General features: G+C 46.6%; 2 protein-coding genes across 8 annotated transcripts in view; one reads left to right on the top strand and one right to left on the bottom strand.

The window, feature by feature from the left end:
- ttc3 (tetratricopeptide repeat domain 3) overlaps positions 1 to 27,361 on the top strand; it is a 50,727-nt gene that overhangs the window by 12,785 nt on the left and 10,581 nt on the right. For 4 of the 6 annotated variants that reach the window (XM_079860655.1, XM_079860658.1, XM_079860656.1 and 1 more), the window contains 28 exons: positions 5,127 to 5,181; positions 5,835 to 5,922; positions 6,644 to 6,683; positions 8,199 to 8,259; positions 9,350 to 9,533; positions 10,492 to 10,635; positions 12,010 to 12,090; positions 12,314 to 12,420; positions 12,496 to 12,622; positions 13,864 to 13,983; positions 17,405 to 17,506; positions 17,582 to 17,674; positions 18,533 to 18,597; positions 18,681 to 18,820; positions 19,879 to 20,193; positions 20,910 to 21,179; positions 21,258 to 21,304; positions 21,389 to 21,445; positions 21,522 to 21,604; positions 21,695 to 21,850; positions 22,054 to 22,645; positions 22,720 to 22,785; positions 23,689 to 23,838; positions 23,912 to 24,051; positions 24,268 to 24,336; positions 26,284 to 26,380; positions 26,490 to 26,593; positions 26,689 to 26,773. In XM_079860655.1, coding sequence (XP_079716781.1) covers positions 5,127 to 5,181; positions 5,835 to 5,922; positions 6,644 to 6,683; positions 8,199 to 8,259; positions 9,350 to 9,533; positions 10,492 to 10,635; positions 12,010 to 12,090; positions 12,314 to 12,420; positions 12,496 to 12,622; positions 13,864 to 13,983; positions 17,405 to 17,506; positions 17,582 to 17,674; positions 18,533 to 18,597; positions 18,681 to 18,820; positions 19,879 to 20,193; positions 20,910 to 21,179; positions 21,258 to 21,304; positions 21,389 to 21,445; positions 21,522 to 21,604; positions 21,695 to 21,850; positions 22,054 to 22,645; positions 22,720 to 22,785; positions 23,689 to 23,838; positions 23,912 to 24,051; positions 24,268 to 24,336; positions 26,284 to 26,380; positions 26,490 to 26,593; positions 26,689 to 26,773 — 3,638 coding nt within the window. The remainder of the gene's footprint in view (positions 1 to 5,126; positions 5,182 to 5,834; positions 5,923 to 6,643; positions 6,684 to 8,198; positions 8,260 to 9,349; positions 9,534 to 10,491; positions 10,636 to 12,009; positions 12,091 to 12,313; positions 12,421 to 12,495; positions 12,623 to 13,863; positions 13,984 to 17,404; positions 17,507 to 17,581; positions 17,675 to 18,532; positions 18,598 to 18,680; positions 18,821 to 19,878; positions 20,194 to 20,909; positions 21,180 to 21,257; positions 21,305 to 21,388; positions 21,446 to 21,521; positions 21,605 to 21,694; positions 21,851 to 22,053; positions 22,646 to 22,719; positions 22,786 to 23,688; positions 23,839 to 23,911; positions 24,052 to 24,267; positions 24,337 to 26,283; positions 26,381 to 26,489; positions 26,594 to 26,688; positions 26,774 to 27,361) is intronic. The other 2 variants (XM_079860659.1, XM_079860660.1) reach the window with 2 other exon arrangements.
- Positions 24,350 to 26,275, bottom strand: LOC307152238 (uncharacterized protein). 2 transcript variants are annotated; one of them, XM_079860697.1, is made up of 2 exons: positions 24,871 to 26,275; positions 24,350 to 24,534 (listed from the first exon to the last, which is right to left on the bottom strand). In XM_079860697.1, the coding sequence occupies exons 1-2, from the start codon at positions 26,272 to 26,274 to the stop codon at positions 24,391 to 24,393; spliced, it is 1,548 nt and encodes a 515-aa protein (XP_079716823.1). In that variant the 5' UTR covers position 26,275; the 3' UTR covers positions 24,350 to 24,390. The 2 variants fall into 2 exon arrangements, with proteins under 2 accessions (XP_079716823.1, XP_079716824.1); XM_079860698.1 differs by having other exon boundaries at positions 24,381 to 24,458; positions 24,855 to 26,275.

Here is a 27,361-nt window from a genome sequence, read left to right as displayed (position 1 = left end):
CACGCTCCGCACACTCACACTGAGGTTCTGCCGGTAACACACGCTACGCACACTCACACTGAGGTTCTGCCGGTAGCACACGCTCCTCACACTCACACACACTCCTCACACTCACACTGAGGTTCTGCCGGTAACACACGCTACGCACACTCACACTGAGGTTCTGCCGGTAGCACACGCTCCTCACACTCACACACACTCCTCACACTCACACTGAGGTTCTGCCGGTAACACACGCTACTCACACTCACACTGAGGTTCTGCCGGTAACACACGCTCCTCACACTCACACACACTCCTCACACTCACACTGAGGTTCTGCCGGTAACACACGCTCCTCACACTCACACTGAGGTTCTGCCGGTAGCACACGCTCCTCACACTCACACTGAGGTTCTGCCGGTAGCACACGCTCCGCACACTCACACTGAGGTTCTGTCGGTAGCACACGCTCCTCACACTCACACTGAGGTTCTGCTGGTAGCACACGCTCCTCACACTCACACTGAGGTTCTGCCGGTAGCACACGCTCCGCACACTCACACTGAGGTTCTGCCGGTAACACACACTCCTCACACTCACACTGAGGTTCTGCCGGTAACACACGCTCCTCACACTCACACTGAGGTTCTGCCGGTAGCACACGCTCCTCACACTGAGGTTCTGCCGGTAGCACACGCTCCTCACACTCACACTGAGGTTCTGTCGGTAGCACACGCTCCTCACACTCACACTGAGGTTCTGCTGGTAGCACACGCTCCTCACACTCACACTGAGGTTCTGCCGGTAGCACACGCTCCGCACACTCACACTGAGGTTCTGCCGGTAGCACACGCTCCGCTCACTCACGCTGAGGTTCTCACGCTGAGGTTCTGCCGATAGCACACGCTCCGCTCACTCACGCTGAGGTTCTGCCGATAGCACACGCTCCTCACACTCACGCTGAGGTTCTGCCGATAGCACACGCTCCGCTCACTCACGCTGAGGTTCTGCCGATAGCACACGCTCCGCTCACTCACGCTGAGGTTCTGCCGGTAACACACGCTCCGCTCACTCACGCTGAGGTTCTGCCGGTAGCACATGCTCCTCACACTCACACTAAGGTTCTGCCGGTAGCACACGCTCCGCTCACTCACCCTGAGGTTCTGCCGGTAGCACACGCTCCGCTCACTCACCCTGAGGTTCTGCCGGTAGCACACGCTCCGCTCACTCACGCTGAGGTTCTGCCGGTAGCACACGCTCCGCTCACTCACACTGAGGTTCTGCCGGTAGCACACGCTCCGCTCACTCACGCTGAGGTTCTGCCGGTAGCACATGCTCCGCTCACTCACGCTGAGGTTCTGCCGGTAGCACATGCTCCGCTCACTCACGCTGAGGTTCTGCCGATAGCCCACGCTCCTCACACTCACGCTGAGGTTCTGCCGGTAACACACGCTCCGCTCACTCACGCTGAGGTTCTGCCGGTAACACACGCTCCGCACACTCACGCTGAGGTTCTGCCGGTAACACACGCTCCGCACACTCACACTGAGGTTCTGCCGGTAGCACATGCTCCGCTCACTCACGCTGAGGTTCTGCCGATAGCACACGCTCCTCACACTCACGCTGAGGTTCTGCCGGTAGCACACGCTCCTCACACTCACACTGAGGTTCTGCCGGTAGCACACGCTCCTCACACTCACACTGAGGTTCTGCCGGTAGCACACGCTCCTCACACTCACGCTGAGGTTCTGCCGGTAACACACGCTCCGCTCACTCACGCTGAGGTTCTGCCGGTAGCACACGCTCCTCACACTCACGCTGAGGTTCTACCGGTAGCACACGCTCCGCTCACTCACACTGAGGTTCTGCCGGTAGCACACGCTCCGCTCACTCACACTGAGGTTCTGCCGGTAACACACGCTCCTCACACTCACGCTGAGGTTCTGCCGGTAGCACATGCTCCGCTCACTCACGCTGAGGTTCTGCCGATAGCACACGCTCCGCTCACTCACGCTGAGGTTCTGCCGGTAACACACGCTCCTCACACTCACGCTGAGGTTCTGCCGGTAGCACATGCTCCGCTCACTCACGCTGAGGTTCTGCCGGTAGCACATGCTCCGCTCACTCACGCTGAGGTTCTGCCGGTAACACACGCTCCGCTCACTCACGCTGAGGTTCTGCCGGTAACACACGCTCCTCACACTCACACTGAGGTTCTACCGGTAGCACACGCTCCGCTCACTCACACTGAGGTTCTGCCGGTAGCACACGCTCCGCTCACTCACACTGAGGTTCTGCCGGTAACACACGCTCCTCACACTCACGCTGAGGTTCTGCCGGTAGCACATGCTCCGCTCACTCACGCTGAGGTTCTGCCGATAGCACACGCTCCGCTCACTCACACTGAGGTTCTGCCGGTAACACACGCTCCTCACACTCACGCTGAGGTTCTGCCGGTAGCACATGCTCCGCTCACTCACGCTGAGGTTCTGCCGGTAGCACATGCTCCGCTCACTCACGCTGAGGTTCTGCCGATAGCACACGCTCCGCTCACTCACACTGAGGTTCTGCCGGTAACACACGCTCCTCACACTCACGCTGAGGTTCTGCCGGTAGCACATGCTCCGCTCACTCACGCTGAGGTTCTGCCGATAGCACACGCTCCGCTCACTCACGCTGAGGTTCTGCCGGTAACACACGCTCCTCACACTCACGCTGAGGTTCTGCCGGTAGCACATGCTCCGCTCACTCACGCTGAGGTTCTGCCGATAGCACACGCTCCGCTCACTCACGCTGAGGTTCTGCCGGTAACACACGCTCCTCACACTCACGCTGAGGTTCTGCCGGTAGCACATGCTCCGCTCACTCACGCTGAGGTTCTGCCGGTAGCACATGCTCCGCTCACTCACGCTGAGGTTCTGCCGGTAGCACATGCTCCGCTCACTCACGCTGAGGTTCTGCCGGTAGCACATGCTCCGCTCACTCACGCTGAGGTTCTGCTGGTAGCACATGCTCCGCTCACTCACACTGAGGTTCTGCCGGTAACACACGCTCCGCTCACTCACGCTGAGGTTCTGCCGGTAACACACGCTCCTCACACTCACACTGAGGTTCTACCGGTAGCACACGCTCCGCTCACTCACGCTGAGGTTCTGCTGGTAGCACATGCTCCGCTCACTCACACTGAGGTTCTGCCGGTAACACACGCTCCTCACACTCACACTGAGGTTCTGCCGATAACACACGCTCCGCTCACTCACACTGAGGTTCTGCCGGTAACACACGCTCCGCTCACTCACACTGAGGTTCTGCCGGTAGCACACGCTCCTCACACTCACACTGAGGTTCTGCCGGTAGCACACGCTCCGCTCACTCACACTGAGGTTCTGCCGGTAGCACACGCTCCGCTCACTCACACTGAGGTTCTGCCGGTAACACACGCTCCTCACACTCACGCTGAGGTTCTGCCGGTAGCACATGCTCCGCTCACTCACGCTGAGGTTCTGCCGATAGCACACGCTCCGCTCACTCACGCTGAGGTTCTGCCGATAGCACACGCTCCGCTCACTCACACTGAGGTTCTGCCGGTAACACACGCTCCGCTCACTCACGCTGAGGTTCTGCCGATAGCACACGCTCCGCTCACTCACGCTGAGGTTCTGCCGGTAACACACGCTCCTCACACTCACGCTGAGGTTCTGCCGGTAGCACACGCTCCGCTCACTCACGCTGAGGTTCTGCCGATAGCACACGCTCCGCTCACTCACGCTGAGGTTCTGCCGGTAACACACGCTCCGCTCACTCACACTGAGGTTCTGCCGGTAACACACGCTCCTCACACTCACGCTGAGGTTCTGCCGGTAGCACACGCTCCGCTCACTCACGCTGAGTTTCTGCCGGTAACACACGCTCCGCTCACTCACGCTGAGGTTCTGCCGGTAACACACGCTCCTCACACTCACGCTGAGGTTCTGCCGGTAACACACGCTCCGCTCACTCACACTGAGGTTCTGCCGGTAACACACGCTCCTCACACTCACGCTGAGGTTCTGCCGGTAGCACACGCTCCGCTCACTCACGCTGAGGTTCTGCCGGTAACACACGCTCCGCTCACTCACGCTGAGGTTCTGCCGATAGCACACGCTCCGCTCACTCACGCTGAGGTTCTGCCGATAGCACACGCTCCGCTCACTCACGCTGAGGTTCTGCCGGTAACACACGCTCCGCTCACTCACGCTGAGGTTCTGCCGATAGCACACGCTCCGCTCACTCACGCTGAGGTTCTGCCGATAGCACACGCTCCGCTCACTCACGCTGAGGTTCTGCCGGTAACACACGCTCCTCACACTCACGCTGAGGTTCTGCCGATAGCACACGCTCCTCACACTCACGCTGAGGTTCTGCCGGTAGCACACGCTCCGCTCACTCACGCTGAGGTTCTGCCGGTAACACACGCTCCTCACACTCACACTGAGGTTCTGCCGGTAACACACGCTCCTCACACTCACGCTGAGGTTCTGCCGGTAGCACACGCTCCGCTCACTCACGCTGAGGTTCTGCCGATAGCACACGCTCCGCTCACTCACGCTGAGGTTCTGCCGGTAACACACGCTCCTCACACTCACGCTGAGGTTCTGCCGATAGCACACGCTCCGCTCACTCACGCTGAGGTTCTGCCGGTAGCACATGCTCCGCTCACTCACGCTGAGGTTCTGCCGGTAGCACATACTCCGCTCACTCACACTGAGGTTCTGCCGGTAGCACACGCTCCGCTCACTCACGCTGAGGTTCTGCCGGTAGCACATACTCCGCTCACTCACACTGAGGTTCTGCCGGTAGCACATGCTCCTCACACTCACACTGAGGTTCTGCTGTGCGCTGTTGCTTCGCATGGCTTGTGTCCTGCGCTGAGAACTCTTCTTCTGATGTTAGTGCTGTCTTTATGGAGTTATGAGCTCCTCGAAATGTACTTATTATTATTTTGGAGGTTTCAAAAACATCTTTCCAAAGGACTGCAGTTGAACATTAGCCAGCCTGCTAACACTGGAACATATACAGAAATGTTGATTAATGTGTGCTGTCCTTATAAAAGAAAGACTGACTCCTGACACCTCTCCGCATTATTACCGTTGTGTTTCCTCAAGCAGACCAAATGAAGACCAAGAAGACGGAAACTAAAAGGATTTCTTCTAAAACCAGGTTTGTAGGGGTTTTTACATTTGAGTGTTTGAGGGGTAGGACTTTAGTCACACTTGAACCACGAATATACACACACACACACACACACACACACACACACACAAAAGGCTTCTAAGAGTTTTGAGGTTGAAATAAAAGAAAGTAACAAATCCTTACTTTTCAACCTGTTCTCCTTCAATTTGACCCGTTCGGAATGAATGGAATGCGAGGAATGCTTCAGTGCACATAGAAAAACCTAAAAATGCTAAAACTTTACCAAAATATTATTTCATAATGTCTACATGTGTATCTGAATGCACACTGAAGGGAACTGACTTTAGGACCCAGCGGAACAGCTCATATAGAGATATAAGGCCATCTAGAGTCATGAAATATCATCTTACATTATGTATTTTACACAAGAGGTCATAGACACCCAGTGTAAGATATGTTGAGCTGAATTAGAAGGGTTATGCATGAAATTAGAGTTATTTTGAATTTAAGTTGAAAGAATGTGAGGAATGTGCTTAAATTACTATTGATTTATTATTTAAAGGTTAAAAGAAAATCCTGTGAGGGAAAGATGTGTTCTAAAGTGCGGGATGAGGGTTAAGCTCGTATTTGTGCTCTGGTGTTGCATGGTTGAAGGATTAGAGCTTGTGTTTGTAACGCAGAGCGCATGCGGGCGACTCTTCATCTCAGCATCAGAGATCCACTCATCAGCCTGAAGCGCCGTCTCGTTCCTCCAGCCTGGAGAGTTCGGTGAGTCTTGCCTTCTGAACACCACCTCCCTCACGAGTGCTCGGCCGACACACAGCCCAGGCTGACTCGTGTCATCGTCATATATACACAACACATTTTTCTGAAATATATGCATGTGTGTGTATTTATATATACAAAATAATAATACACAGTACACACATATTATGTAAACAAACTTTTATTTTGGATGCGTTTAATCGTTTCACAGCCCTAGTTCCTCTACAGTCGTCAACATTTGAAGTGACTTTCATCAAAGTTAAACATGAATTTTGAACAATACCCGATCTCGTCTTTGGACAACTTTGAACTTTTTTTGATCCACTTCAAATGTTGACTACTGTACATAATTATTTAATAAATCCAGCTGTGAGATCTTGTGTGTTTGTAAAGGCCCTGATATACTTCAAGCGAAGTTCTTTTTTGTTCTCCGTTTATGGGTAAAACAAAATAATTAATTTCTCTGTGTGCTGTATGTGAAACTAGCGCTGTTTCTGTCTCATTACTTGGAAAAAATATGATTCTCAGACGAGTGCACAGAGATTTGCCAAAAGAATGTTTTGCATGTCTTTTTACTATCTTTAAATTAAATGTTGTGATATATAAAAAAAAAGCTTTATATCGGCCGCCTGCTCTCTAACATTGGCCGTCGATATGGGTCGCCCACTAATGCTTCAGCTCAGTGAGATGTGAGTGTAACGACTGATGTTCTTCTCTCCGATAGCAGACGTCTGAGCGTGGGAAACACCAGGCTGACGCTGCAGGTGAGGGACGACATTCTTCAGATATTTCAGCATTTGCTTCTGTGTTGAGCTCGAGTTTAAATGTGCTCTGCTCTTCTGAACAGACGCTCGTTATGAGTGTCTTATTCTGTGCACTGTTGCGCTTCATTTTTGCATGTTTTGCTATTTATTTATCGCAAGCTTTATAGTTTTTTAGCAAAAATTTTAATGTCCTGATGATTTAGTCTCCCCCTTGTCATCCAAGATGTTCATGTCTTTCTTCAGTGGAAAACAAATGAAGGTTTCTGAGGAAAACACTCCAGGATGTTCCTCCATATAGTGTCTTCAATGGGGTCCAACGGGTCGAAGGTCCAGATGTGAGTTTCAGTGCAGCTTCAAAGTCTCGACACGATCCAGCCGAGGAATAAGAGTCTCATCTAGACAAACCAGCGGACATTTTATAACAAAAATAAATATTTATATACTTTAACCACAAATGCAGGTCTTGTTGAAAGGTCAAGTGTGACGTAGGCGTAAGGACTGCGGTAGGGCGAAAAACTAATTTTCTCCTCCAAAATCGTCCGACATCGTTGTTTTACTTTTTTTTGTAAATGCCGTTTGACTTAGTCTTTGCACGTTCACTTTGTAAACACTAGGTCTGTACTGCCGCTTGCGTCACCCGTGACCTTTCAACCTGATTACGTAATGTGTGTCATATCACAGCCAGTGCTAGACCAGCATTAGTGGTTAAAGTATATAAATGTTTATTTTTGTTATAAAATGTCCGCTGGTTTGTCTAGATAAGACTCTTATTCCTCGGCTGGATCGTGTCGAGACTTTGAAACTCACATCTGGACCTTCAACCTGTTGGACCCCATTGAAGTCACTATATGGAGAAAAATCCTGGAGTGTTTTCCTCAGAAACCTTCATTTCTTTTCCACTAAAGAAAGACATGAACATCTTGGATGACGAGGAGGAGAGTAAATCATCAGGAAATCTTAATCCTGAAGTGAAGTAATCATTTAAATTTGGCTCTAAACCCTGCAGATAACCCGTTTAAAACCTGTAATGGCAGTAGGCTTCTCTCTCTCGTCTCTGAACACACACACACACACACACACACACACACACACACACACATCTGTACTGAACGTGTGTTATCTGGAAGTGAAGGCTGCGTCTCATGTCTGTTCCCAGCGCTCATCCCTCTCTCCAAGGTCACTGATAACTCGTGTGTTAGTGTGCTGTTATGGACTGGCAAACAGAACGAAGCTTGAGTATCTCGTGGAATTGAAAGAATGTGTTTTCATTCATGTGGGTATGTTGTCATGAACGCTCCCTCTAGAGGAAGTGTGTGTCACGCTGTTTCCGGTGAGTCTCGTGCCGTGCTTGTTCCCTCCTTCAACTGATGCGGCTGTTTCTAGACGCTCACCGGTGTTTAGCGCTAGCGGCTCTTCTGGTTCTGCGGGTTGTTCCTGAACGCAGGAGTGATTTATTTATTTCCCCAGGATAGTTTCTTATTTTGGACTCTAATCTCAAACTTCCATTGTTTTCAGGGAACTCTGGAGCTCGAGCCCATCCTGAAGAAAGAGCGGACAGACTCAAAGACATGAAAAGGTAATAAACCGGGTTATTGTCATGAAAGTGACCAGAAAACAAGCCAATTCTTTCGTTAGTTCAAACATGTTTTAATCATTCGAGGTGTTGATAGAAATCTGACTGACATTAATTGTAAAGGATGTTTGTGAAGAGTTATTTTATCTTTAAAGTGAAACTTGAGCTTCTAATGACAGGTACAATAAAGCTAGATTTACTTTCATTTCTCAGTCGCTCGGTGTTCAGGATGTTTTCTTCACTAATGCTGTTTGTGTTGAGCGTGAACAAACCCTTGGTAACGCTTTACAATAGGCTTGTGTTAGCTAGCATGATCTAACTGTGAACACTTATTAATGTAAAAATAGCTGTTCATGTTCACAGTGCATTAATGTTAACTTTTGCCCTTAAAAATGTGTTGGTAAATGTTGAACTTGACATTAAATGAGATAAATAAATACTGTTGAAATGTTAACTTTTTTTTAGTACATAATGCAACTTTGTGAAGTGTTACCAAAACATGAAATAAACATTTAACTTGAATAAAATATATTTAACAACTTTTTTCTATGATGGCATAGAAAAATGGCAAACACAACAACTACTAAAACTAATTAAAATTAAAATGTTGACAAAATCTGGTAACGCTTTACAAAAAGGTTCATTAGTTAACATTAGTTAATGTAGTAACTAACATGAACTAACAATGAGCAAAACAGTATTTATTAATCTTTGTTAATGTGAGCTATTAATAATACAGCTGTTCATTGTTTGTTCATGTTAGTTCACAGTGCGTAACTAATGTTAACAAATACAACCTTTGATTATAATAATGTTTAGTAAATGTGGAAATTAACATTTAAGATTAATAAATGCTGTAGAAGTATTGTTCATTCTTAGTTCATGTTAACTAAGGTAGTTAACTAATGAACCTTATTGTTAAGTGTTACCCAAAATCTAAACTAAAATCTTAACATATATTATAGAATATTAACATATTAGCTGTTTTTATTATTAGTTTTTTTTATTCCTCACTTCATTGATCAGAAACACTGCACTGATTTCATTGAGCCTCTTGGATAATGATGCTTATTCCTAATGAATCTTGTCCTAGTGAAATGAGTCCGCGGAAGAATAAGAAAGCTTCAGGTGCAGTGGAGAAGCCGTCAGTGCGCAGCAAACACACACCTGTCCCGGAGCGCAGCAAACACACACCTGTCCCGGAGCGCAGCAAACACACACCTGTCCCGGAGCGCAGCAAACACACACCTGTCCCGGAGCGAGCCCACAGTCCAGTGGTTAGTGTCACACAGAGCAAACTCCTGAGCAGTGTTGGGGAAACCCATTACAAGTAACTTGAGTTGTGTGTGTGTGTGTGTGTAACGATGGCGTGTGTGTGTGTAACGCTGGCGTGTGTGTGTAACGCTGGCGTGTGTGTGTAACGCTGGCGTGTGTGTGTGTGTAACGCTGGCGTGTGTGTGTAACGCTGGCGTGTGTGTGTAACGCTGGCGTGTGTGTGTGTAACGCTGGCGTGTGTGTGTGTGTAACGCTGGCGTGTGTGTGTGTAACGCTGGCGTGTGTGTGTAACGCTGGCGTGTGTGTGTAACGCTGGCGTGTGTGTGTAACGCTGGCGTGTGTGTGTGTAACGCTGGGGTCTAAGGTGTTTTTGGGGTCCTTGAGATGTTCTGACATTTGTGCTTTTTTCAGTTGCTTATAAACATATTAATGGCTAAGGTGTAATTACACTCTATTCAGCACAAACATGGCTACCATAATATGTGAGCAACATTGTGTACATGTTTGTATTTTTGAGAGAATAATGTTTATGCATGGTTATTGAAAAAATAAAAATTAAAGTTTCTGAAATAAAGCCCCAAAATACTAAACATTTGTCCACAACACTTCTGAATAATGGATGTTGTCACCCAGAGTTTTTGCTTCAAAATGATCTGAAAATCATCCTGCCTAATCATTCACATAAAACAATACATTGATTTGAACTTTGTAAGACACTTTTTGTTTGGAAAGGCAGTATATGTGTGGGCGTGAATGATCATGAATAATGATATATATATATAACAATATAATTAAAATATAAATGAAAGTCAAAAGCACATTTTTAGTACACAGTCATACCTGGAAACAAATCCTGTTCAAATAGGCTATATGGGCCATTCCACAGAATTGATTCAAAGTTAGAGTTTGTAACGCTGGCGTGTGTGTGTAACATTGATGTGTGTGTGTGTGTGTGTGTAGGAGGCCGTCAGCGAGGCGGGTTCGAGAGAGCTCTTCTGTGCTGCGGTTCAGGAGGGTCACATGGCTCTAAGTGACCAGCGCTGCAGAAACGCTCATCAGTCCTTCACTGCGGCCCTGCGGATCCTGGAGTCCAGCGGCACCGCGGTAATATAGCGCCACACACACACACACACACACACACACACACACACACACACACACTGTCTGGTGCACTATCTTTGTGAGGACTCTCCATAGACGTAATGGTTTTTATACTGTACAAACTGTATATTCTATCCCCTTACACTGCCCCTATCCCTAAACCTGCCCATCACAGGAGACATTCTGCATTTTTACATTTTCAAAAAAACTAATTCTGTATGATTTATAAGCTTTTGTACCCATGGGGACCTCGATTTAGGTCCCCACGGTGACACGAGTCCCCATGAGTCTGTGTGCATTCAGGTTTAAGTCCCCACCGGTGTAGAAAAACATGTCCACACACACATACACACACTGGCTATGCTTACATGCACTACTTCTGTTTCAATCAGACTTAAATCATTTCGATTGATGAATCTGAACGTAGTGTTTACATGAACGCTAAACGTGATCAGGTTAATGTGCTATACATCATTACTCTATTTCTACATCATTACGCTATTTCTACATCATTACGCTATTTCTACATCATTACGCTATTTCTACATCATTACGCTATTTCTACATTGCATCATTTCTACATTGTGCTATTTCTACATCATTGCGCTATTTCTATTACTATATTTCTACATCATTGCACATACGCAGTTCTTTCAGTTTCGGTTTCAGTCGATCAAGTGTTCACATGTTCTCTGGATCGCAGTAGAAAAGGAATAAACCCCTTTCAATCCGATCGACGTGTCATTGGGATCGAGCTCAGTCGGATCGATTAAAGTGTTTACATGAAGGATTTTCAGTGCGATTGAGCCGTCAGTCCCATTACTAACGGATGATTTGGTTGCGTGTAAACGTTGCCGATGATGCAACTTCATCAATATGAGACAAACTGCTGTAAAGCAGCTCTAAAGAACTGTCATTATACAGATAAATTCAGTTCAAGATGTGTCTGTGTTTCCATCCAAAGCAGCTCTTTAGTTGGAATATTGCATACAACATTTGAGAATAAAGCAGTGTTTACATCCCATGTGTTCAAGAGAACAAAATCATCACTTCCTTGGAATTTGGCTCAAAACATCAGTAATAAAACTAAGTTTCTGCAATCGGGCTGTTTTTCCCTCCATCATAAATGAGTGTGTCTCATTTTTTTAAGTTATGCACATCTTGGTGCTTCCATCCAATGTTTCTTATGCAATATCCCAAAATGCACATTAAGTTATGTGTATGGAGAAACAGCTGGAGAATCACCTCGCGTGTGTGACTCTGCAGAACAGTGACACTCGCTGTGTTCAGATGTTGTGCTTCAGTGTTCGGCTCTGACACAGACTGAAGGGTTCGACCCCTCGTTCATCAGTGTTCACTGGTGTGTGTTTCCGACAGGCGCTGGGACTGACGGAGCTGGATAAATCTGTGCTGGTTTATGGATACGCAACCGCCCTGCTGGAGATCGGCCAACCAGAGGTAATGCAACACGACTCCGCTGTCCACACCAAGAGCGCACATTCACCAGCTGACCAGCTTTAAAGTCCTTGAAAGTCCTGGAATTAGATTTTACAGTATCTGCACGAACCCTGTTAAAAGAAGCTGCAAACTGCAAAAAACATGAATGTCACTGTTGGTCCTGATAATGTGAGTTTAAAGTGTCTGATTTTCAGTTTGTTTTTTTGTGTGTGTGTGTGTGAAGGAACTGGCTGAAGCTCACAGGAAGTTTGCCACGTTAGAGTCGTCAGACAGGAAGTTCCAGTCGCTGGTGCATTATGGGATGGGGCGAGTGTATCTGAAGGAGAACAGGTTAGTGTTGATGTGAAGGCTCTCGCGCTTGCCCGGATCGTCTCGCACGTCAGGCTCATGTTCTGTGTTTTACAGGTTTGCTAAAGCTCTGGAGCGCTTCTCTAACGCACAGCTCATGATTCAGAGACGCGTCACACCTGGCAAACTCACCTGGCCGACCACTAAAACTATAGTTGAGGAGACACAGACGGCCTGTTTAAAGGTGTGTGTGTGTGTGTGTGAGATTACTGCCATCCATCAGAATATTCTGGTATTCAGTGTCTGATTTAGTAGGACATAATATTTTTGAACAGTTCTCACTTTGATGAACCGTTATCAATTCCCAAGTTTGATCTTTTAGTCAATTTTCAGCTGATTCTTTATCTAAACTTCACCAAACATTCTCTGTAGCTCCTGCCATCCAATAATCACAATAATATTTGATACTTCTGATATGAAACAGTCTCATCTTTCGAATCCTGTCAGTTTCATCAGTAAATTCAGTCAATAAATGTGTGTTTGTGTGTGTTTAGTGTGTGACAGATGAACTGATCATCTCTTCCTCTTTTACTACTTCGATTTTATTTTAATTTAGTCGCAAGCAATTCGATTAAATTCCGATTTCAATTCGATATCGATTAATTTGTATATTTACTGTATTTTTGTCAAGTAATCTCTCAGAACTAAAGCTGTAAACTACATGAACCCCGTCAGTCGCTTCATTACTGTAATATTACAGGTTACAATTAGCTGATTCATATACTAATATTTACCCAAGCCTGTTTTTAGTAAAATGACTTTTTAATGACATAATTATATTTCTACTGTAATTTGCTTTTTGAAATGTACATTTAAACGGCGTCTGTCATAACTTGTTTTTATGACAAATATATTCAAATACATTAAATATTGTAGAATAGGTTGAGTAAAAATATAATGAATACGTCATAAAGTGGCTTTTCTGAGGTAAATGTGGCATTACGTGACATCATTCTCCAGCTGTGTTATTGACTGATTGGTTGAATCTCTGATTGATGGATTACATGAGACACGACTGATTTCAGGAAGTTGTTCTGAATCTTTCAACTTTCCTTCTGATGTTCATCATGTTTATTTGCTGCTGTAACTAGTAGTAAAGAGGAAGAGATGATCGGTTCATCTGTCACACACATTAAACACACATTTACTGACTGAATAAACTGACAGGATTTGAAAGATGAGACTTTGTTTCATATCAGAAGTATCAAAGATTATTATTGGATGGCAGGAGCTACAGAGAATGTTTAGTGAAGTTTAAACGCATCAGCATCTAAAATATCAGCCTTGGGATTAAAGAATCGATATCGGTTCATCAAAATGAGAACGATTAAAATCGAGCTCTAGCATAGATGAGTTTAACCCTGAGAGCTGTTATGATCCGATGATGATGATGATGATGATGATGATCTCATCTCTGTCCTGAAGGAACGCCTGCAGAGGTTTGTAGAGTTGTGTAAGTTTCCTCCTAAAGCAGACGCAGTGTGTCGACATCAGCACTGCCTCGCTCACACCATACACATCTACTTCAGCGACCCCGACTTTAAGGTGAGGGAGTGTGTGAGTGTGTTGAGTGTGTTGAGTGTGTGAGTGTGTGAGTGAGTGAGTGAGTGAGTGAGTGAGTGAGTGAGTGAGTGAGTGAGTGAGTGAGTGAGTGAGTGAGTGAGTGAGTGAGTGAGTGAGTGGGTGTGAGGGTGCGAGGGTGCGAGTGTGCGAGCGAGTGTGTGAGTGTGTGGGAGGGAGTGAGGGAGTGAGGGAGTGAGGGAGTGAGGGAGTGAGGGAGTGAGTGTGTGAGTGTGTGAGTGTGGGAGTGAGTGTGTGTGTGTGTGTGTGTGTGAGTGAGTGAGTGAGAGGGAGTGAGGTAGTGAGGGAGTGAGGGAGTGAGTGAGGGAGGGAGTGAGGGTGCGAGTGTGCGAGTGTGCGAGTGAGAGTGAGGGAGTGAGGGAGTGTGTGTGTGTGTGAGTGAGTGAGTGAGTGGGTGTGAGGGTGCGAGGGTGCGAGGGTGCGAGGGTGCGAGTGTGCGAGGGTGCGAGTGTGCGAGCGAGCGAGTGTGTGAGTGTGTGGGAGGGAGTGAGTGTGTGTGTGTGTGTGAGGGTGCGGGAGTGAGGGAGTGAGGGAGTGAGTGAGTGAGTGTGAGTGTGAGTGTGAGTGTGTGTGTGTGTTTGTGAGTGTGTGAGTGTGTGTGTGTGTGTGTGTGTGTGTGTGAGTGAGAGGGAGTGAGGGAGTGAGTGAGGGAGGGAGTGAGTGTGTTGAGTGTGTGAGTGTGTGAGTGAGTGAGTGAGTGAGTGAGTGAGGGAGGGAGTGAGGGTGCGAGTGTGCGAGTGTGCGAGTGAGAGTGAGGGAGTGAGGGAGTGTGTGTGTGTGTGTGTGTGTGAGTGAGTGAGTGAGTGGGTGTGAGGGTGCGAGGGTGCGAGGGTGCGAGTGTGCGAGCGAGCGAGTGTGTGAGTGTGTGGGAGGGAGTGAGTGTGTGTGTGTGTGTGAGGGTGCGGGAGTGAGGGAGTGAGGGAGTGAGGGAGTGAGTGACTGAGTGAGTGTGAGTGTGTGTGTGAGTGTGTGAGTGTGTGGGAGTGAGTGTGTGTGTGTGTGTGTGTGTGTGAGTGAGAGGGAGTGAGGGAGTGAGTGAGGGAGTGAGTGTGTGTGTGAGTGAGTGAGTGAGTGAGTGAGTGAGTGAGAGTGAGTGAGTGAGTGAGTGTGAGTGTGTGAGTGTGTGGGAGGGAGTGAGTGTGTGTGTGTGTGTGTGTGTGTGAGTGAGAGGGAGTGAGGGAGTGAGTGAGGGAGGGAGTGAGTGTGTTGAGTGTGTGTGTGTGAGGGAGGGAGTGAGGGAGTGAGGGAGTGAGGGAGTGAGTGAGTGAGTGAGTGAGTGAGTGAGTGAGTGAGTGTGTGTGAGTGTGTGAGTGTGTGGGTGTGTGGGTGTGAGGGTGTGAGGGTGCGAGTGTGCGAGTGTGCGAGTGTGCGAGTGAGTGAGTGAGAGTGAGGGAGTGAGGGAGTGAGTGAGGGAGTGTGTGTGTGTGTGTGTGTGTGTGTGTGTGTGTGTGTGTGTGTGTGTGTGTGTGTGTGTGTGAGGGTGCGAGTGTGCGAGTGAGTGAGAGTGAGGGAGTGAGGGAGTGAGGGAGTGAGTGTGTGAGTGTGTGAGTGTGTGAGTGTGTGAGTGTGTGAGTGTGTGTGTGTGTGAGGGTGTGAGGGTGCGAGTGTGCGAGTGTGCGAGTGAGAGTGAGGGAGTGAGGGAGTGAGTGTGTGTGTGTGTGTGTGAGGGTGTGAGGGTGTGAGGGTGCGAGTGTGCGAGTGTGCGAGTGAGGGAGTGAGGGAGTGAGGGAGTGAGGGAGTGAGTGAGTGTGTGTGTGTGTGTGTGTGAGGGTGCGAGGGTGCGAGTGTGAGAGTGAGGGAGTGAGGGAGTGAGGGAGTGAGTGAGTGAGTGAGGGAGGGAGTGAGTGAGTGAGTGAGGGAGGGAGGGAGGGAGGGAGGGAGTGAGTGTGTTGAGTGTGTGTGTTAGGGCTGCACGATTTGGGGAAAATGTCATATTACGATTATTGAGGTCAATATTGCGAAATAATAAACAAATGGTTTCATGAGTCAGCTTGCTTGGTTCTCAAGGAAAATGCACACACAGATTAGTGATAATGCTGAAATGTTTGAATGATTGATAACGCCTATAATGATTAATAAGCCATTAATGTCTGGATAAAAATGACCCCCCCCCCCCCCCCACACACACACAGTTTTAAACATTAATTATAGCCATCCAACATTACAGTGATTCCGTCATTACAATTGAAAGCTATAAAAAAAATGTAACATCTATTAGGCTTCAAAAAATATAACAACTTTTAATTTAAGTGAACTTCAAACAATCCTCGCATAAACCCATAAAAAAAATAAACCCTGGCATATCATATTTACCTGTGTACTTCCTGTCTAACAGGAAGGACGTATATAGAAATTGAATAAAGTTATCAAACAGTCTGCACTGCATTAATTATAGACTAATTCTTATTAAACTTACAAAAGTTCTTTAGTCAAGAGCCGTGAGTGTTTTTCTCTGTTCCCTTTGTTCTTTGATTAACTTTAACGACAGAGATAATTAGTGGTACTGTCCCTTTAAGAGCAGCCGCTGCTGACAGAGACGCGGATCTCCTCATTCTCTCACGAGTCACAACTCTACGTTCATCATAAGACTGCTCTTATGTTATGAAGATACTCGACAAAAACACATTTTGCCATAATTGACCTTTCGCCGGCCCCTCCCCCAAAACGGCCATTGTCCAATCACACACATAGCAACCGTTACTATGTGAGCAGGTCCGACAAACATTCTCCGCCCACGGCGTTTGTAAATATGTGGAATAAGGGCTGCCTCGGACAAAAAACATTTTCTAGTCGACTATAGTTATTCTTTAAGCCATTAGTGGACAAATCGCCCCTTTATATTAATTGAATTACTTAAATAGGCTATATCGCCTACAGGATAATGAGCGTTTACGTAATATAGCCGCACTCAAGCGCACGACCGCACGCATAAAGCTTGCCACAAAGAACCGGTAAAAGTAATTTGGGGTCAGTAAGATTTTTTAAGAAATTAAGAAAAGTAATAGGCAAGGATGCATTCAATTGATCAAAAGTGACAGTATAGACATTTATAACGTTAGAAAAGCTTTCTATTTCAGAAAACTCTGAAACTAACAAAAACAGTTTTCTACATTGATAACAATCAGAAATATTCATTGAGCAGTAAATCAGCGTATTATTCCCTCAGGGAGGGTGCACGTTTTCTTGCGTGGGTGGATGTTGGAATCGCAGCATTTTGCTTCATATAATCGCTTGACATCGCGATTGCGATATGATTAATCGTGCAGTGTGTTGATGTGTGTGTTGATGTGTGTGTTGATGTGTGTGTTGATGTGTGTGTTGATGTGTGTGTTGATGTGTGTGTTGATGTGTGTGTTGATGTGTGTGTTGATGTGTGTGTTCTCAGGGCTTCATCCAGCTGATCTGCTGTCAGAGCTGCAGAGTCGAGTTTCATATGAGCTGCTGGAAGAAGCTCAAAACACTTTCATTCTCCGATAAGAATGACAAGGTCAGACGAGCGCCACTCAGTGACTGAGACCTGAAGAGGACAGAAACACTCACTCGCTTCTCTCTTTCTCTGCAGGATTTTCTAAAAGATTCGTGTTTTACGCCGGATTGTGGAGGGCGGATCTGTCACGTTGTAATATTTGGCTCGACGGGGCTGATAAAGTGTGAGGTGAGGTACTCTCACACACACACTCACTCACTCACACACACTCACTCACACACTCACTCACACACACACTCACACACACACTCTCACTCACACACACACTCACTCACACACACACTCACTCTCACTCACTCACACTCACTCTCACACACACACTCACTCACACACTCACTCACACACACACTCACACACACACTCTCACTCACACACACACACACTCACACACACACTCACTCTCACTCACTCACTCTTTCACTCTCACTCACACACTCACTCTCTCACTCTTACTCTCACTCACACACGCTCACTCTCGCTCACTCTCTCACTCACTCACTCACTCACACACACACACTCACTCGCTCACTCACTCACACACACACACATACTCACTCGCTCACTCACACTTGCTCTCTCACACATACTCGCTCACTCACTCACTCTCTCACTCTTACTCTCACACACACTCACTCGCTCACTCACACTTGCTCTCTCACACTCACTCACACACACTCGCTCTCTCTCACTCTCTCTCACTCTCGCTCACTCACTCACTCACTCACTCACTCACTCACTCACTCACTCACACACACTCACTCGCTCACTCACACTTGCTCTCTCACACTCACTCACACATACTCGCTCACTCACTTACTCACTCACACACACACTCACTCACTCTCACTCTCTCTCACTCACTCACTCTCACTCTCACTCACTCACTCACTCTCTCTCACTCACTCTCACTCTCTCTCACTCACTCTTACACTCACACACACACACACACCCACACACACACACACACACTCTCACAGTGATGTTTCATGGCTTCATTTGCTAACTAACACTCTCTTCGTCTCTCAGTTTAAAACGTGTATTCCTAAACTCAGCCCTGCTGGACGAGCGAGAGTCCGGCAACCATGTTCAAGGTGACGTTTGACCCTGTTAGATTCAGCGCAGCGCTTTAAGGCTTCGCTCGTTTACCGTGATTTCTCTCGCTGTACCTCAACAGTATTAAGAAGTTGAAGTCTAAAAATGATCGAAAGCTTCGTCGGAAACAGCAGAAGTTGGCGAGATGTTCTGCGCGTGGAGAGAGAGATGAAGTAACGGCTGAGGACGCGGCTAACAAGCTAGCGGTGGAGAGACGATCACGTGAGCAAACCAGACACTAAATATTCTGTGCTCAATTTATAACCTACATATATATATATGAAGTTAGATGATTTTATTCCTTTACATGACTTTTAAAGGTCTAGAAACACTTGAAATTAAACAAACAAACAAAAAAGCTGTTGTTGAGAGGGCGAATTCATTGATTTTTACACCGTCAGTCAAAAGTTTAGAGTAACTACAGTTCTGTTCACTAATCTACATTTATTTGATCAAAAATGCTGTAAAAACAGTGAAATATTATTCTAATGTAAATCAGCTGTTTTCTTCGGTGACCGGGAGGGGACATGTTCGGTTCTCTTAGTTTCATCGTGGCCACAACATATAAACTCGTGGGAACGTGATAATATCCCGTCGGCACGAGATCGTATGTTGAGGGAAGGACATCCTTCTAATCAATCACTCTAATATGATGATGTGATGCTCAAGAAACATTTATGATTATTATCAGTGTTGAAAACAGTTTGTATTTTTGTGGAAACTGTCATACATTACTGTTCAAAAGTTTAAGAACTAAAAATGTATACTTTTATTCATCAAGGACACATTAAATTGATCAAAAGTGAGACACAAAAGATTCTATTTCAAATAAATGCGGTTCTTTTGAAAATTTCTATTCATCAAAGAAAAATTCCACAGAGATGCTTTTCATCACTGATAATAATCATAAATGTTTCTTGATCATCAAATCCTCATATTAGAGTGATTTCTGAAGGATCATGTGACACTGAAGACTGGAGTAATGATGCTGAAACTCAGCTTTGATCACAGGAATAAATTACACTTTACTATATATTCACATAGACAACAGATGATTTACATTATAATAATATTTTTACAGCATTTTTGATCTAATAAACGCAGCCTTGATGAGCAGAAGAGACACTTTAAAAAAAGGCTAAACAATCTTAATCATTCCCAACTTTTGAGTGTCGTTGTTTGAGCTTATTTTGCGGCTTGTTTTGTTGTCTTCCATCATTTGAAGAGTTTTCTGAGGCAGTCGATCTCCGTAACGCTGCATCTCTGTTCTCATCCTGCAGCGCCACCTAAAGACTCTATTTATGTGGACCGTGTTTTACATCAAATTCATGATAACAAAGGACTTTTTAAAGAAGAGCCAGTGAGTATTTGTGTGTTTTGGGAGCATCTGCGGCCGTGGCTGGACCTGTGTGAGAGTAAAGAGTCGGCCAGCGTGTTGAGCGGGCGCAGAGACACCGGGTCTCTGGCGGAGCTGGCGGATCTTCTGCTGGAGTCCAGGAACCGGGTCTGGGCTCGAGTCTTCGTACACACACTCGCGTGCGGGCTTCATATCACTCCCAGACTGCAGCAGTGGGCTCAGCATCTGGATAACGCTGGTGCGCTCGCTCTCCTCCCCTCTGTTCTCTGAGATCTTTGATCATTCACCCTTTCTGAGCATAGATCACAACTTAAACGCTAGTATATGCATGCTAAGGTTGGGGGTGTTCTGTCATTTTTGGCTGAAAAATGTTACATTTTATAAAAAAAATAAAAAAAATCTTCACCGGAATGGTATGAAACTTGGTAAAGGTTTAGGCACCTGCTACACAATTTGTTTAGATTTATGGCTTTGATTTTCTCACAGTTTTAGAGTAAAACATGTTTTTGAAAATATGTATTTCATGTAAAAATTGAAAATAGTATTTTTGCACATAACAATAACCGTAAAATTATATAACTTTTTTTAAGTTCACTTTTTTCACTTCAGCAATAATCTGCCAAGTGTCGACTTTAAAAAAAGATCAAATTTAAATCTGTTGCTCTAAAGCATTCAAGATTTACGACAGTTTAAGTTGGAAATTCATTTTTCAGGTCTATGCTCAAAAAGTGAATCAAAAAAAGGAAACGGGTCTAATTTGACACTATATAATTTATTTTTTATTTTTTGCTGATCCAAAAAATTATCAGATCCGCTGCTCAAAATCAATAAATGATCCGAACCAATTGAGATCCATTGCTTCACTATTAAATAGTCTGTTGTGTATTTTGACATTTCAGTGTGGCGTTCATGTGTGCTTCCTGTTGAAATGTGTGTGTTCCTGTCCTGTCTCAGGTCTGAGGGCGGCGCAGTCGTTCATCGGCCGCTACAGCGCTCATCTGGAGGAGCTGGACCTCAAGCCTCTGCTGGTGTTCACTCCCCTGCACGACACGCTCCAGAAATACGCCTCCGTTTCAGAGTTATTTGACGGTGGCGGTTTTACAGTAATGGAGTATTTAAGGCAGGCTCCCGCTAGAGAAATGCGTCTGCTTATTTGGACTCTTGAGTCGAATCGAGAGCGCTATCACTCCTGTCACTCCATTCTCGATCAATATTTTGAAGATGGTACGTAAGTTGAAACGGGTGATGTATGGATGCATGTATGAAGAGTTTTAGTGTGAATTAATTTTTCTTTATCTTTAGATGCTGTTTGTTTAGTCATTAAAAAGACGGATGATGAGGAGCACATGGTAAGAGGCGCGCGCTCTCGTAAGCGGTCTGTCTGTGGCCGAGGTTCAGCTGTTTCAGTGATGCTTCATGTGTGTTTGTTTCAGAGTTCAATATTTAAGAGTAAAAACAGACATCGCAAGAAGAAGCAGAAGGAGTTAAAGGTGAGTGTTGTGCGTGATGTCAGTGCGCTGGTGGGCTAAAGTGCTTCATGCTCATCTGTGTGTGTGTGTGTTTCAGTCTGTTATTGTGCTGTCTGGAATGAGAGGGCATTCGAGAGATGAAGATGAGGAGGATGAGCTGTTCCCTGAGGAAGACTCTTTGTGAGTTCAGTCACTGCACATGGCGTCTGTGAAGTGATCTTCTCCTCTGTGAGCTGACTCCTGAGCTGACTCTGTGATTGGCTGTTCCAGGTTGTTCCTGAGTGGCATGGACCCGTTCAGCGTTCCCGAACACTTGCGAGGGCAGCTAGCGGAGTTTGAGGAGCAGTACGCCGGATCAGCACACCGGAGCCATTACGAGAGGATCCTGGACAATCACCCCGACCCCACTAAAGAGAGTTTATATGAGTATGTGTCTCTGTGCTCTACAGTGGTGGTTTTTCTACGCTGTTTTAACATCATCATCATAGTGGCGATAGGGTTAGGCTTGTTTCTGTAGCACATTTAGCACAGTAGTAGCAGATTATTAGCATCCACACCAGCGGACAACAACGAACGCTATAACGATAACTTTAACGATAACCTCTCTCTTTCTCTCTGCTGTTCTTCAGTTATTTCTCCCAGATCCTGGAGGAGCACGGGCCGCTGTGCGCCTCGGACCCGCTGATGGTGGGCGAGCTGGAGAACTTTCCTCCAGAGGCACAGCAGAAGATCTCGGACGCCGGCGGACTCAAACCCTTCCTGCTGGAGTCTCTGCGCTTCACCATGACGGAGGAGCTGATCGGGCTGATGAAGCACGCCGTGTCCCTGACCGACAGCGGCCTGAACCCGTCCGCACGCGAGTTCTGGCCGCACGCCGACGCTCTGAGTGACGACGTCGCGCTAATCAGCTTGGGTTCTTACAATAGCAGAGATGAGCCTGTGTCCTTGGATCCGTTCCCGATTTTCCCCGATCCGTATGATTCCGAGTGTCCCATCACAGATTTTGAGTATTTGGCAGCAGACATGTTGGACGCTGAAGAGCCCGTGTGTGGCGCTGAAGAGCCCGTGTGTGACGCTGAAGAGCCCGTGTGTGACGCTGAAGAGCCTGTGTGTGGCGCTGAAGAGCCCGTGTGTGGCGCTGAAGAGCTCGTGTGTGGCGCTGAAGAGCCCGTGTGTGACGCTGTAGAGACGCGAGACAAACAAACAGGCGTGTGTGTGCGGGTAAGCTGTGCCACGTGAGGGGAATGTCGTCACGTTCAGTGCCGTCTCTGACCTCTGACCTTTGCCTATTACAGGATTTTGCAGACCACACAGATGTTTCTATCAACACAGAGCCGTGCGTTTCCTTCGAGATAAATAATGTAAGTTGATTTCTTTGAGCTGTTGAGAGCAGGACAGTGTTTACTTAGTGTCTTTCAGATATTATAGTTTTTATTAGGGCTGGGAGAAAAAATCGATTCTCCTAACAATCGCAACTTCTTTTTTGTGCGATTTTAAAAATTATTATTATTTTTTTATTATTCCAGAATCCATATTAATACAAATTTAATGACCCAGAGAGAGTTGTCATGAAACAGCTTCACAAACTGTCTTTTCAACCTCATAGTATCATTATTTCTGTGATGCAATAGTTAATAGCAAATTAACACAGAAGTGTTTTTCATTTTCATTACCTTAATCTTTTGGATTTGGGTCTGGATTTCCAGGCTAACTGTGTATATATATAAAAATGACTCATCTTATACATCATGTACAGTCTGAATAAGTGTATGATTTAACTTTCTTGTAAAAAAAAAATTTGCATTACATATCGTATCGGCACCCAAGAATCGTGATAGTATCGAATCAGGAGATGGGTGTATCGTGTACCAGCCCTAGTTTTTATTACATTTCTTTCGGTTATAATAATTAGCCTGGTTCAGGACATGATGTGAATAATTTTTATACAGTACAGATTGTTTGAAGGCAGCTTCACAGTGATAACAGGAAAATAGCAGAATCAACCATGCAAACTTCATCAAATATGAGACGTGAGATCAGTTCACTAAGTTTTGTTCTCAACTGAGAGTCAAATCGATGCCACTTGTACTTCAGCATTCTGTCATATTTAGGATGTCACACATATGCAGGACTGATAATACAAAGTGAATGTGAAGCATTAAGGGCAGTGCATTACCTCCCTTCTGAAACTAGTGATCTGTTGGTTAACTTTACGTTTTGAAAGTCCTGACACTACTTGATTAATGTCCATGTTTTTCCTCAAGGGTGACTTGATGCAGAAAGAGAAACAGAAGCAGCAGCTGTTGAAGAAGCTCCAGCAGATGGAGGAAGACCACGCAGCCGTCCAGCAGAAGAGGACTGAGGAGATCTCAGCGCTGCAGGAGGAGACCCAGAGGATCACACAGAGCAAGCAGGTAGAGCAACGGCCGTCAAGATCTTCTGAAGCGATTCTGTGGTTCTGCAGCTGAGATGTACGCTTGTGTTCAGATCGCCAGTGCAGAGCTCGCCATGTTCCAGCAGAAACTAGAGGAGGAAGTCAGGAAAGACCAGCTGGAGAAGAAGGAGAACCAGGAGACTCTGAAGAACCTGAAGATGGAGATCAAAGATCTGGCAGATTTACATGAAAGGTCAGACACATTTCAGAAACAGACATGAATCATTGTGAATGAAGAACACAGGATTCACACAAACACTGTACCTGTATATACTTGGTCACTCACTGACACACACACACACACACACACACACACACACACACACACACACACACACACACACTCACTCTCACACACCCACACTCAGCTGCTGGTTTACTGCTGAATTAAACTGTTTGTTTTCTCTAGTTACTCCAGAGACATCAGTGCCAAGAAGAAAGAGTATCAGACTGAACTGGAGCGATTCCTTGACATCAAGTGAGTGTGAAAATATACAACATTTAGACTATGCGTGTCCTGTGTGTGTAACATCTACTGCAGTAACACCTGTCTGTGTGTAACGCGTGTCCTGAGTGTAACGTGTGTAACGCGTGTCCTGCCTGTGTGTAACGCGTGTCCTGCCTGAGTGTAACGTGTGTAACGCGTGTCCTGTGTGTAACGTGTGTAATGCGTGTCCTGCCTGAGTGTAACGTGTGTAACGCGTGTCCTGTGTGTGTGTAACACGTGTCCTGTGTGTGTAACGCGTGTCCTGTGTGTGTGTAACGCGTGTCCTGTGTGTGTGTGTAATGCGTGTCCTGTGTGTAACGCGTGTCCTGAGTGTAACGCGTGTCTTGTGTGTGTGTGTAACGCGTGTCTTGTGTGTGTGTGTGTGTGTGTGTGTGTGTGTGTGTGTGTGTGTGTGTGTGTGTGTGTGTGTGTGTGTGTGTGAGAGAGACACGTGTGTAACGCGTGTCCTGTGTGTGACGTGTAATGCGTGTCCTGTGTGTGTGTGTAACGCGTGTCCTGTGTAACGTGTGTAACGCGTGTCCTGTGTGTAACGCGTGTCCTGAGTGTAACGTGTGTAACGCGTGTCCTGAGTGTAACGTGTGTAACGCGTGTCTTGTGTGTGTGTAACGCGTGTCTTGTGTGTGTGTGTGTGTGTGTGTGTGTGTGTGTGTGTGTGTGTGTGTGTGTGTGTGTGTGTGTGTGTGAGAGAGACGTGTGTAACGCGTGTCCTGTGTGTGACGTGTAATGCGTGTCCTGTGTGTGTGTAACACGTGTCCTGTGTGACGTGTGTAACGCATGTCCTGTGTGTGACGTGTAACGCGTGTCCTGTGTGTGACGTGTAACGCGTGTCCTGTGTGTGTGTAACACGTGTCCTGTGTGTGTGTGTGTAACACGTGTCCTGTGTGTGTGTAACGCGTGTCCTGTGTGTGACGTGTGTAACGCATGTCCTGTGTGTGACGTGTAACGCGTGTCCTGTGTGTGTGTAACACGTGTCCTGTGTGTGACGTGTGTAACGCGTGTCCTGTGTGTGACGTGTGTAACGCGTGTCTTGTGTGTGTAACGCGTGTCCTGTGTGTGTGTGAGACGTGTGTAACGCGTGTCCTGTGAGTGACGTGTGTCTTGTGTGTAACGCGTTTCCTGTGTGTGTGTGTGTGTGTGTGTGTGTGTGTGTGTGTGTGTGTGTAACGTGTGTCCTGTGTGTGTGTGTAACACGTGTCCTGTGTGTGTGTGTGTGTGTAACACGTGTCCTGAGTGTAACGCGTCTTGTGTGTGTAACACTTGTAGTGTTTGTAACACGTGTCTTGTGTGTGTGACGTGTATAACGTGGTGTGTGTGTGTGTGTGTGTGTGTGTGTGTGTGTGACGCGTGTCCTGTGTGTGACGTGTCCTGTGTGTGTAACACGTGTCCTGAGTGTAACGTGTGTCCTGTGTGTGACGTGTGTGACGCGTGTCTTGTGTGTGTGACGCGTGTCTTGTGTGTGTAACGCGTGTCTTGTGTGTGTAACGCGTGTCCTGAGTGTAACGTGTGTAACACGTGTATGTGTGTGTAACGCGTGTCCTGTGTGTGTGTGTAGTGTGTGTAACACGTGTCCTGAGTGTAACGTGTGTCTTGTGTGTAACGTGTGTCCTGTGTGTAACGCGTGTCCTGTGTGTGACGTGTGTGTGTGTGTGTGTGTGTGTGTGTGTGTGTGTGTGAGAGTGTGTAACGCGTGTCCTGTGTGTGACGTGTGTGTGTGTGTGTGTGTGTGTGTGTGTGTGTGTGTGTGTGTGTGTGTGTGTGTGTGTGTGTGTGTGTGTGTGTGTGTGTGTGAGTGAGTGAGTGAGTGTGTAACGCGTGTCCTGTGTGTGACGTGTGTAGTGTTTGTAACACGTGTCTTGTGTGTGTAACATGTGTCTTGTGTGTGTAACGCGTGTCCTGTGTGTAACACATGTGCTGCAGTAACCAGTGTGCGGCCGAGCGTATGAGCCTTGAGGAGGAGATCAAGCGGTTCAGAGACGCGTGTGTGAAAGCGCAGAGGAGATCCACAGCGGCTCAGGTGAGATTTCAGCATCAGCTGGTGTGTGTTTCATCGCCTGGCGCTGCAGTGACGCTGATGTGTGTGTGTGTGTGTGTGTGTGTGTGTGTGTGTGTGTGTGTGTGTTCAGCTGTGTGTCCTGCAGAGCCGACGGGAACACGCGCTGCGGCGGCTGAGGATGAGCGTCTCTGAAGGCCAGATGATAGTCAAACACATGACGGAGGCTTCGCTCAGGTACGGCGCAGGATTCACACAGATTCAGAAGTGTGCTGTACGCGTGCGTGCGTGCGTGTGTGTGTGTGTGTGTGTCATAATGGTTTGTGCTGCAGTTTCCCCAGCGCTGCGCTGCTGTCAGCCATAGACGACTGGAAGAGACACGTGTGTGACATGGAGGACAGAATCAACAGGTCTCAGGTGAACTTCCTTCTGTTTCTCAACACAGCACACCGATTCAGTGCCAATTTACATTCAATAGTGATTTGTGTGTGTGTATGTATCTCTATCAGGTAGACTACAAAGAGAAAAAAGTCTCAATTAAAGCTATATATACAGGGAACCTGTCACACTACATTACTACAATATTCAGAGTTCGTACGGGTGCTTGAAATCCTTGAAAATGCTTAAATTTTGTGTTTTCAAGGTTTGAAAAGTGCTTAAATTTTGGATAAAATGCTTGAAATTGTAACTATTTCTTTCACAACAAATACCGATCTGACTGAATAGTTTGTTTATTAAAATGGAGAAATAAAATGTAGCCCTTCAGATACAGAGTGATTAGCGCTACGCTGGCCAGAGCAAAAGTAGGCGGAGTTTTCATTTGATTTCCGCACTTGTTTGGATGCCCCGTTTCTATTGGCCGTGTGGGTAATCGTCACAGAGCGCAGCGGCAAAAGTTGAACTGTTTTGAACTTTGACCGCGGTGTGCGCGAGCTCACCAATTCTGCGCTCCGCTTTGGTCGACGCAGCAACAAAACGTCCTCGCACTGCGAAAGCCATTGACAT

The sequence above is a fragment of the Squalius cephalus genome (genome assembly GCF_949319135.1).
Source record: "Squalius cephalus genome assembly, chromosome: 24".
In the NCBI taxonomy this organism is placed as follows: domain Eukaryota; kingdom Metazoa; phylum Chordata; class Actinopteri; order Cypriniformes; family Leuciscidae; genus Squalius; species Squalius cephalus.
This window is presented reverse-complemented; position numbering and strand designations above follow the sequence as displayed.